We start from the raw sequence: 12,469 nt of genomic DNA, 5'->3' as shown, positions 1-12,469 counted from the left end.
ATAGTGTAAATATATTACCTGCACTTAAACACAATCTTAATTCCTGAACACAAACACCACATTCATGAAAGCAAAACCCTAATAATAGTGTTGAACTCACTCACCAGGAACTTGAGTTCCTCATCCTCCTGAGATGAGTCAGCCATCCAGCTCCACAGCAGAGGCAAGCCATGGTAGTCAAGGAACAGTCTCAGACATGCTGGCTCCTGGGTGTCCTGCCACAACCAAAAATACTGCTGAATACCATCTTTCACATCAGTATTTAACTTGATTCAAAATACACTGGTTTCTTTCCACATAATAGAGCACATACTAGAGTGTCACTGATTCACCATTACTTCAACAAGCATTGTCACTAAGATGACATAATCACCCGCCGCAAATTATAAAATCAAACTTAAAAGCAATGAAAGTTTAAGATGAAGTTAAATGTCAACAAAAACATGACCAGTCAACCTCTCTTGATATCTTGCTCTTTAGTGTATGAAATATGCAAAAATGGTACTAAAGAAGTTGTATATTGAAAAACATTCAAGGGAAGTCTTGAAAGTCTATGAAGAAAATCCAGTTAATTCAGGTTAACATGCTGAAATCTTCAAAGTGTCGCAGTGAACTTGAAAATTATGTGAAGGTCACCAAAATTTAACCAAACCTGAAGAGGTTTTCAATTCTTCGAAGAGAGTCGTCCTTGGGGTACATATTATGCATTTTCCACGCTGAAAATGTCCTGTGACAGTTGTATCAATGTTTTTGAATAAAAAGATTGTACAATAAATAAACTTTTTTATTTATTATACGTCCCCCACCTCGTGGAGTTACCTCCCGTTACGCATGCGCACCAACTGGGTAATCACCTAGGCCCGTATCATCATTCCTTCTGCTGAATAAATCAGTGAACAGAATTGCGGGGAGGCGGGAGGCCCTACCCCAAGGACGACTCTCTTCGAAGAATTGAAAACCTCTTCAGGTTTGGTTAATTCTTCTTCATAGAGATAGAATAATGTAACAGACGCCATAACACTCACCTGTCACATGTCCCAGTTTTCGCTTCCGTGAGAGGCATTGTGGGAGGAGAACTGACAGGGAGGATTGCACTCAAAGACGACCTCAGAGGTTCGCATAGTAATTTGCACATGGTGCGAAATGTAAACAAAGCCCCACCCACCTGGTGTCGATTAGTGAGCACCGTAGGGGGGAATGTCAAAACGCTCACAACCGACCTAAATACCCCGTAGAGGATCGAAATGAGGTTATTTAGCTCCCAGAAGCGGACATGTCAATAAAACTCAGTATTGACCAGCAGCGTCAACAAAAACCAAAGAACCAAGACTCACTCGGTCAGGGTGGCAGGACACTGTCCACTGGAGAGAACAGAACGGCCAAAGCTCGCACGATTACGGGAATGTGTATCGAGCTGATAATGCCGAATAAACGTGCTAGGCCGGCTCCAAATAGCGGCAGAGCAGATCTCTTCAATGGGGAGTGCCGATGCAAAAGCTTTTGATGCGGCTACTGCCCTGACCGAGTGAGCCTTCAACCCCTCAGGGGGAGGCTTGCCCTTAGCCTGATAAGCGCACAAAATACATCGAAACTAGCCAGCGAGACAAAGTCTGCTTGCTCGCCCGGCACACCAGCCTTCCGCCACCGTAACAACAGAACAGCTGGGTACCCGTCACGGATTCCCTGCGTTAGTTTGATATAGACCTTGAGTGTCTTCACGGACATCCAACGGGTGAGTGCTTTCGTTGCAGAGGTACCCGATGTGGAAGGCTGGGTAAGAGTGGGAAGTTCGATAGGAGCTGTCACATGGAAAGCGTCATCGACCTTCGGGCGGTGCGTGATCCGGGGGCGAATACTGACACGATCAGTGTGAAACACAGTCAGCGCCCGGGTCGGACGACATAGCATGTAAATCGCCGACCCTACGCCCAGATGTTACCGCCACCAGAAAAACAGCCTTCCAAGTTAACAACTGAATGGAAATAGCCAGGTGTGAGAAAGTGGGACCGGACAGCCAATCGAGCACAATTGACAAATCCCAAGGTGGACTGGTTCGCCTGACAGCAGGTCGAACCCGATCCGCGCCAGCTAAAAAGCGCTGTACGAGAGGGTGCTGCCCCGGAAGAGCACCATCGACAGGGGTGTGAAAAGTGGAAATAGCGGTGGAGTAGCCACGAATGGTCGAAGCCGCCAGGCCTTCTTCCAAACGGGCTTGCAAAACTCCAATACTGGACTAAATCCGCCAGAAAAGGGATCTGCAATCCCCTATCTGAACACCAGCGGCGCATAGCAGGACCACCTATCCTCATACTGAGCGTTTGTGAATCCGCCTCGAAGCCAGAATTGTGTCTGCAACTGCTGCAGGAATTCCGCGTGCCTCGAGGCTAGACCTGACAGAGGCCAAGCCACCCACTGAATCCTTGGATTGGGGTGGGGCACTCTGTTCTGAGTGAGAATGTCCGGTCGTAAAGGTAATAGAACAGGAGGCTGAGCCAGAAACCTGAGAATTACCGGAAACCAGCTCTGTGACGGCCAAAGCGGTGCCAGTAGCACAAGCAGCCGAGCTGGCTGGGTGGACAGCTGTGAAAGGACACGGGGAATGAGTGGTAACGGCGGGAACGCCCAGAGCACTTTGCCCGTCCAATCCAGCAGGAAGGCGTCGGCAGCCAACGCCCTCTGGTCCGGAGAGCAGAACACGGGTGTCTGATTCGTCCCGCCGGACGCAAACAGATCCACCTGGAACGACCCGTACAACTGGGAGATAACTCTGAATATCTGCCTGTCGAGCATCCACTCGTGCGGGGCCAGGATCCGGCGAGAGAGAGCGTCTGGCCCAGTAGACGGAGCCAAGTCCTTGCTGGTGCCTGGGGCTGGGAAAGGAACGAAGACACCATCTCCCGTACTCTGGTGACCCAGTCGGGTGACAAGGAAACGAGATCCTTGGGTGTTTGGAACCTCGCCCCGAGAAAAACCAAGTCCTGGGTGGGTACTAGGTCGGATTTCTTGAGGTTGACGATCCACCCCAGTCGAACTAGAATGTCTATCACCGTGTGAGTATCATCTAGGCTCGCTGGCTGTGTTAGTGCTCCGAGCAACCAGTCGTCAAGGTAAGGGTAACAACGCCTTCCTTGCGAGCGAGCGAGGGTAGCCGGGACTAACATGAGCTTGGTGAACACCCTTGGGGCAGTGGATATGCGGAAGGGGAGCACCGTGAATTGGTAACACATCCCGTCGTAAGAGAACCGAAGGTACTGCTTGAGCGATGGATGTATGGGCACATGCGAATCGCATCCTTGAGGTCGATTGGCGTGGTCAATCGCCGGGTTGAACAGAGGAGATCACCGGCGCGCAGTGTCTCCATCTTGAAGGATGGTACTTCGAGCATGCGATTCAACCCCTTGAGGTTGAGAATGGGACGGAACCCGCCGTCTTTCTTCGGGACGAGGAAGTACGTGGAGTAAAATCCCGCCTGTTCCTCGCCCGGTGGTATGCGTTCGATTTCGGACTTGTCCAGCAAAGCCTGAACTTCGTCGCGCAATATGTCCGCCCTTGCCTGACATGACGGCACCGGAGTGCGGCGTATGCCGGTGAAGTCGGGCGGACCTCGCTTCCACAATGGTAAATGGCCGACACTGACGGTGGACAGCACCCAAGTGTTGTTTGTAGCCTTCTCCCACTCCGGCAGGAATAGAGAGAGGCGGCCTCCCACTGGGACGTTGGGTAAGAGCGCGTGCGTGGTCCCGAGTAGCTGAGCTGACTGGGAATGACACACGGCTGGGTCTACAGCCTGATGGGTTAACAGGAGGTCGGGGCAGACCTCCCGCGCCCGCGAAAAGGCTGGGAGCTAGTCGAAGAGGACTGCTCTTTGCCCTTACCCTTGGCGGACCGGTTCCTCTGCCTACCTCTGCCAAGTGGCCAAAGCCAGCCAGCGGACTCGGGTGTAGGCTGCACCCCGGCGGAGGAAGGTGGAACGGGAGCGCGGGGGTGAGAAGCCCGCGGGTGCTCCAACAAGGCCTTAGAGTCCTTGAAGGAGGTAGCTGCAGCGGCAGCCTCCCGTATGACCTGCTGGGCCCCAGGAAACGTCGCTCCCAGACGGTAGGGAAGGGCCAGCAAGGTCTGCTGTGTACGCATGCCGCAGGGGGGGGCCCGCGAGGGCAAACGGTGGTGTTAACCGCCCTTGCCAAGCAGCCGGAGCTGATCCGGAGGAAGCCGAGCCTCCCCACAAGGCGACCGAAGTAAACACGCACTCATCCACCACTGCAACAGCGAACAGGGAATCCTCCCCCAGCTGGTACCTCCGGACAAGCTCAGGCAAGTCGAAACGGAGGCGAGACCCAGACAGGAGGGGATCAACCACGTCCTGGACCAACGATGGTAGAATACGGAGCAGCGTCTGCTTAGGCTGCCGAGGGGCAAACGCCTCGCCTGGCAGGCGGAACTCAGACGAGTCTGTGCGGCTGGCAGGCACCGCGGCCTGGGGTAGGAACTCAGCAATGCGTTGCCGGACCTCCCGCAAAGCCGACGAAAAACGGAAGGCACCCTCCTGCTCCTCTACCTCCCCAGTATCCATGGACTCGGCGCCCGAGCCCGAGCCCGAGTCCGAGGCTGGGTCTCCTCGCGAAGAGGACCCGAACCCCGACCCGGTGGGCGGCCTAGCACCAGGCACAGAAGAGAGGGAGGAGCAGACAGAGCGCCCCGCGTCAGCACCTGCCATCTCGCACGGACCCCGGTCCCGAGACGCTGGAGGCAGACCAGGCAGAACTGGTGCCTCCGCTCTCATGGGGCGGGACGGCGCAGGGACCGGAACCCCAGGAATCCTCAACGGACCCTGCGCCAACTCCGAGAGGGGGACTGGGAGCGAAGCCTCCCCCTCCAGGGCAGCCGAGGCGTCCGGACCCGAAGCCAGAGGCAACGGATCTACAGACGCCTCAAGGCAGGAATCGATCCCACCCCCCAGACTCTCCGCCCCACTCTCAGAGTGGGCGATGAACTCCTGCCGGAGCCCTCCAACCGACTCATGAACGAGGGACCTCATCGAGTCCGCGTGCTGCTGGAACATCTGCGTAATTAACGACATGTCAAAACCGCTACTAGGAGCGTGAGAAGGCGACTGGCTGCGTGACTTTTTGCCTTGCCTACGAGGCTTTTTGGCTTTGGACGGGGGGACCTGGGTCAGTTCCCCTCCTGCCTCTCGCATCTCTCTATAAAAGAGAAAATCCGCCGCCCTTCTATTCTGGGCCCGGGGGGAAAACCCCATGCATATCTCACATGTTTCTGAGATATGGTCCGTTTTTTCCAGACACACAATGCATTTGTCATGGTGGTCAGCCCTGGGAATGCTCTGCCCACAGACCGAACAGGAGGAAAACGCCTGAAAGCAAACATGCAAGCATGTAGCTAACAGCGGACCAGCAGCTAATAGACACGTATAAAACATTGAAAAATACGTGAAGGCTACCACGGGAAGAAATAGTTGGTTCAATACGCAATATTACAACCACGTGGCACGCTAAACTTCCCGCCATAGCAGAGCAACATGTGCGTAAACCACGGGAAAGTTAGCGTAAAATAATACAAAGTCACAATTATGAAACAACCGACCGCAAAGCTTTACTGCTCCTTAGCAAGGACAAGATAAAGACCATACATACAGGTGGTGTCTCAGACATAATTCTCTGAGTTCCGAAGAGTATAACGCTGCTCTACACATACGTCCTCACACGTTAGTGACAGCAGAAGGAATGATGATACGGGCCTAGGTGATTACCCAGTTGGTGCGCATGCGCAACGGGAGGTAACTCCACGAGGTGGGGGCCGTATAATGAATAAAAAAGTTTATTTATTGTACAATCTTTTTATTCAAAAACATTGATACAACTGTCACAGGACATTTTCAGCATGGAAAATGCATATGTACCCCAAGGACGATCTCTATGAAGAAGAATGACTGGGCCCTGCACCTTCATTAGATGAAGCTTGGTGTCAAATATGAACAACAACCAGCGAATGTTTTTTGCGATATCTTGCTGACTATCTTAACATGCAGGTTAACATGCTGAAATCTTCAAAGTGTCGCCATGACCTTGAAAATTAAGTGAAGGTTGCCATACGCCAAAATCGACTGGGCCCTGTGCTTTCCCTAGACAAAGCTTGGTGTTGAATATGAAGAAAATCCAGTGAACGGTTCTTAAGATAGCTTAACATGCAGGTTAACATGCTGAAATCTTCAAAGTGTTGCCATGACCTTGAAAATTAAGTGAAGGTCACCAAACGCCAAAATCGATTTGGCCCTGTGCTTTCCCTAGGCAAAGCTTGGTGTTGAATATGAAGAAAATCCAGTGAACGGTTCTTAAGATAGCTTAACATGCAGGTTAACATGCTGAAATCTTCAAAGTGTCACCATGACCTTGAACATTATGTAAAGGTCACCAAAATCGACTGGGCCCTGCACCTTCCCTAGATAAAGCTTGGTGTTGATTATGAAGAAAATCTAGAGAGCGGTTCTTGAGATATCTTGCTGACAAGAGTAAAACGTTAAAGTCCCCTTGTGACCTTGAAATGAAGGTCAAAATCACCAAACCTGACTGGGACCTTTCTTATACTGTGATGTATCTAGGTACCAAATATGAAAAGAATCTAGTGAACGGTTCTTAAGATATTCTTATTCGTACGGACGGACAGAGCCTAATACTACATGCCCCGCTTCGCGCTAAACGCGTGGCGGGGAATAACAAGGAAGATGTTCTCACCTGGAGTATCCTGAGGATGACCTTGCGATGCTCGCACTCCTCCACCTTGACCATGAGCCGACACAGGGACAGGACATGGTCCTTGTTCTTCAGGCCCTGCTGCTGCATGCGCTCCAACTCTTCCTCCAACTGGAACCAGACAAACATAGCATTTTACAAGCCCAGTAAATCTTCTGTCTCATGACAAAGCACACAAACCCAGAAACGCATGTCTATTGACTGAGCACACATGCCATGTTACTTACCCAGAGACCTTCAAATAGCAAGGCTTTAGAGGCTTAGCATACACTGGAAGATCCTTTCTCTCTTCCTTCGATGAGACTCAAGTAGGGAATCCCAAACTCTCCAGGGATTTGCTAGGTTCTGTCTGCTACAACTGGTCTGAATTCTGCACTAACACTGTGCTGAATAGTTCACTTACCGATTCATCTTCAAACAGTTCCTTCTTCTTCTTGTCAACAACTTTGTCCTTCTTCTTCTTCACTGGGGTTGCCTTGGTGGCTCCGATGAACCCTCGGCAATTCTCAGACCCACAGTAACACTTCTGTGCATTCTCACTGTAACATACAGGCAATATTCAGTAACACTTCTGTGCATTCTCACTGTAACATACAGGCAATATTCAGTAACACTTCTGTGCATTCTCACTGTAACATACAGGCAATATTCAGTAACACTTCTGTGCATTCTCACTGTAACATACAGGCAATATTCAGTAACACTTCTGTGCATTCTCACTGTAACATACAGGCAATATTCAGTACCACATCTGTGCATTCTCACTGTAACATACAGGCAATATTCAATAACACTTCTGTGCATTCTCACTGTAACATACAGGCAATATTCAGTAACACATCTGTGCATTCTCACTTTAACATACAGGCAATATTCAGTAACACTTCTGTGCATTCTCACTGTAACATACAGGCAATATTCAGTAACACTTCTGTGCATTCTCACTGTAACATACAGACATATATTCAGTAACACATCTGTGCATTCTCACTTTAACATACAGGCAATATTCAGTAACACTTCTGTGCATTCTCACTGTAACATACAGGCAATATTCAGTAACACTTCTGTGCATTCTCACTGTAACATACAGGCAATATTCAGTAACACTTCTGTGCATTCTCACATACAGGCAATATTCAGTAACACTTCTGTGCATTCTCACTGTAACATACAGGCAATATTCAGTAACACTTCTGTGCATTCTCACTTCTGTGGCATTCAGTCACTTCTGTGCATTCTCACTGTAACATACAGGCAATATTCAGTAACACTTCTGTGCATTCTCACTGTAACATACAGGCAATATTCAGTAACACTTCTGTGCATTCTCACATACAGGCAATAATCAGTAACACTTCTGTGCATTCTCACTGTAACATACAGGCAATATTCAGTAACACTTCTGTGCATTCTCACTGTAACATACAGGCAATATTCAGTAACACTTCTGTGCATTCTCACTGTAACATACAGGCAATATTCAGTAACACATTCTCACTGTAACATACAGGCAATATTCAGTAACACTTCTCATTCTCACTGTAACATACAGGCAGTAACACTTCTGTATTCTCACTGTAACATACAGGCAATATTCAGTAACACTTCTGTGCATTCTCACTGTAACATACAGGCAATATTCAGTAACACTTCTGTGCATTCTCACTGTAACATACAGGCAATATTCAGTAACACTTATGTGCATTCTCACATACAGGCAATATTCAGTAACACTTCTGTGCATTCTCACTGTAACATACAGGCAATATTCAGTAACACTTCTGTGCATTCTCACTGTAACATACAGGCAATATTCAGTAACACTTCTGTAACAACATACAGGCAATATTCAGTAACACTTCTGTGCATTCTCACTGTAACATACAGGCAATATTCAGTAACACTTCTGTGCATTCTCACTGTAACACAGGCAATATTCAGTAACACTTCTGTGCATTCTCACTGGGCAATATTCAGTAACACTTCTGTGCATTCTCACTGTAACATACAGGCAATATTCAGTAACACTTCTGTGCATTCTCACTGTAACATACAGGCAATATTCAGTAACACTTGCATTCTCACTGTGCATTTCTCACTTATGTGCATTCTCACTGTACAGGCAATATTCAGGCACTTCTGTGCATTCTCACTTCATACAGGCAATATTCAGTAACACTTCTGTGCATTTCTGTGCATTCTCACTGTAACATACAGGCAATATTCAGTAACACTTCTGTGCATTCTCACTGTAACATACAGGCAATATTCAGTAACACTTCTGTGCATTCTCACTGTAACATACAGGCAATATTCAGTAACACTTCTGTGCATTCTCACTGTAACATACAGGCAATATTCAGTAACACTTCTGTGCATTCTCACTGTAACATACAGGCAATATTCAGTAACACTTCTGTGCATTCTCACTGTAACATACAGGCAATATTCAGTAACACTTCTGTGCATTCTCACTGTAACATACAGGCAATATTCAGTACCACATCTGTGCATTCTCACTGTAACATACAGGCAATATTCAGTAACACATCTGTTCATTCTCACTTTAACATACAGGCAATATTCAGTAACACTTCTGTGCATTCTCACTGTAACATACAGGCAATAATATCAGCATGACTTCCTTCAACTTATTGAGGAATGAATCATTCATCAGTCCCTGCTCTGTGGTGAAGACATAAGTATTCTGAACTTGTATCACAGCATAATGACTGACAAGCATAATTTTCTCATATAACATCAAGACAAATTAGCAAATGATAAAATGCCTTGCATGACAACTGATCCTTCAGTATGCACAATGATTTCAGTGGATACAATCAATGGGTCTCACCCGTATCTCTCAAACTGGTAGTCAAAAGTCAGCTCCTCATCTGCTGCTATCGCCCTTCTAGTGAAGAACCCGATCCTCAGCTCACCATTCACCGTCCACTGTGATACGCACAACAAAAAGTCTCAAATGAACCACTCCACAAACATCTCGACTTGTTTTATTCTGACAAGCATGGCCCATAGAGGACCCATTTAGCTCTATTCTATGTTTAATCACATACAGACTAGTGTGAAAGGGCAAATGTTTGTCAGTCTTTTAATGATTTGCTATTCCAATCACAAACATTGAATAAATGTTAATTAAATGCCATGAATTTGGTACTTAAATGTAGTCTAGGTTTGACAAAAACAGCAGTTGAGCAATTATGTCAATGTATGTTGAACAATGATGTCTATGGGTTGAACAATTATGTGATGCATGTTGAATAGCGATGTCAATGTACCCTGAACAACCATGTTAATGTAGACAATGATGTCAATGAATGTTGAACAATTATGTCAATGAGTTGAACAACAATGTGATGCATGTTGAATAGCGATGTCAATGTACCCTGAACAACCATGTTAATGTAGACAATGATGTCAATGTATGTTGAGCAATTATGTCAATGAGTTGAACAACAATGTGATGCATGTTGAATAGCGATGTCAATGTACCCTGAACAACCATGTTAATGTAGACAATGATGTCAATGTATGTTGAGCAATTATGTCAATGTATGTTGAAAAATGATGTCAATGTACCCTGAACAACCATGTTAATGTAGACAATGATGTCAATGTATGTTGAGCAATTATGTCAATGAGTTGAACAACAATGTGATGCATGTTGAATAGCGATGTCAATGTACCCTGAACAACCATGTTAATGTAGACAATGATGTCAATGAATGTTGAGCAATTATGTCAATGAGTTGAACAACAATGTGATGCATGTTGAATAGCGATGTCAATGTACCCTGAACAACCATGTTAATGTAGACAATGATGTCAATGTATGTTGAACAATGATGTCTATGGGTTGATGAACAATGTGATGCATGTTGAATAGAGATGTCAATGTACCCTGAACAACCATGTTAATGATGTCAATGTATGTTGAGCAATTATGTCTATGAGTTGAACAACTATGTGATGCATGTTGAATAGCGATGTCAATGTACCCTGAACAACCATGTTAATGATGTCAATGTATGTTGAGCAATTATGTCTATGAGTTGAACAACTATGTGATGCATGTTGAATAGCGATGTCAATGTACCCTGAACAACCATGTTAATGTAGACAATGATGTCAATGTCTGTTGAGCAATTATGTCAATGTATGTTGAACAATTATGTCAATGTAACCTGAACAACCATGTTAATGATGTCAATGTATGTTGAACAACCATGTGAACAATGATGTCAATGTATGTTGAGTTATGTCTATGAGTTGAACAACAATGTGATGCATGTTGAATAGCGATGTCAATGTACCCTGAACAACCATGTTAATGTAGACAATGATGTCAATGTATGTTGAGCAATTATGTCTATGAGTTGAACAACAATGTGATGCATGTTGAATAGAGATGTCAATGTACCCTGAACAACCATGTTAATGTAGACAATGATGTCAATGTATGTTGAGCAATTATGTCAATGAGTTGAACAACAATGTGATGCATGTTGAATAGAGCGATGTCAATGTACCCTGAACAACCATGTTAATGTAGACAATGATGTCAATGATGTTAATGTGTCATGTTGAACAATGATGTCTATGAGTTGAACAACTATGTGATGCATGTTGAATAGCGATGTCAATGTACCCTGAACAACCATGTTAATGTAGACAATGATGTCAATGTGTGTTGAACAATGATGTCTATGAGTTGAACAACTATGTGATGCATGTTGAATAGCGATCTCAATGTACCCTGAACAACCATGTTAATGTAGACAATGATGTCAATGTATGTTGAACAATGATGTCTATGAGTTGAACAACAATGTGATGCATGTTGAATAGCGATCTCAATGTACCCTGAACAACCATGTTAATGTAGACAATGATGTCAATGTATGTTGAACAATGATGTCTATGAGTTGAACAACTATGTGATGCATGTTGAATAGCGATGTCAATGTACCCTGAACAACCATGTTAATGATGTCAATGTATGTTGAACAATGATGTCTATGAGTTGAACAACTATGTGATGCATGTTGAATAGCGATGTCAATGTACCCTGAACAACCATGTTAATGATGTCAATGTATGTTGAACAATGATGTCTATGAGTTGAACAACTATGTGATGCATGTTGAATAGCGATGTCAATGTACCCTGAACAACCATGTTAATGTAGACAATGATGTCAATGTATGTTGAAAAATGATGTCTATGAGTTGAACAACAATGTTATGCATGTTGAATAGCGATGTCAATGTACCCTGAACAACCATGTTAATGTAGACATACTAACAGCCAGGTCACCATTACAAACAGACATGACAAGCAAGGGTTTGTCACCTATTCTGTACCAGTATCCTATCTGGCTTCACAATTCATCTAATGTAATGTCTACAGTACTGACTGAGTGAGACAACACATAAACCAGCGAGTGGATTAACTACATCCTGAAAACCTCACCTTCTGTGTCTCACAGTTGGGATCACAGCTGTGGTTGATGAACCTGGAGATGTTGCCCTTGTACGTGGCGTCGATGACCTCATCTGCATTCAGGGCCATGAAGTAAAAGTGGGTGGTGCTGTTCTTAGCGTACTGTTTGGTGCGGTTCTTGAACTGGCGATAGTCCAGGACTTCACCCACATACTCCATCACAAAAGTGCTCCTGAAAC

General features: G+C 45.8%; 1 protein-coding gene across 3 annotated transcripts in view; it reads right to left on the bottom strand.

The window, feature by feature from the left end:
- The window catches only part of LOC124264750 (titin homolog), a 66,617-nt gene that overhangs the window by 8,118 nt on the left and 46,030 nt on the right, over positions 1–12,469 (bottom strand). For all 3 annotated transcript variants that reach the window (XM_046699522.1, XM_046699523.1, XM_046699524.1), the window contains 5 exons: positions 12,261–12,462; positions 9,625–9,722; positions 7,171–7,306; positions 6,750–6,878; positions 105–215 (listed from right to left, as the gene is read on the bottom strand). In XM_046699522.1, the coding sequence (XP_046555478.1) occupies positions 105–215; positions 6,750–6,878; positions 7,171–7,306; positions 9,625–9,722; positions 12,261–12,462 (676 nt within the window). The remainder of the gene's footprint in view (positions 1–104; positions 216–6,749; positions 6,879–7,170; positions 7,307–9,624; positions 9,723–12,260; positions 12,463–12,469) is intronic.

This window comes from Haliotis rubra, unplaced genomic scaffold, assembly GCF_003918875.1.
Source record: "Haliotis rubra isolate DU_JTF1 unplaced genomic scaffold, ASM391887v1 Scf94, whole genome shotgun sequence".
NCBI classification, from domain to species: Eukaryota; Metazoa; Mollusca; class Gastropoda; order Lepetellida; family Haliotidae; genus Haliotis; species Haliotis rubra.
Note: the sequence above shows the minus strand (reverse complement) of the source record. Positions and strands in the feature narration are given on the sequence as shown.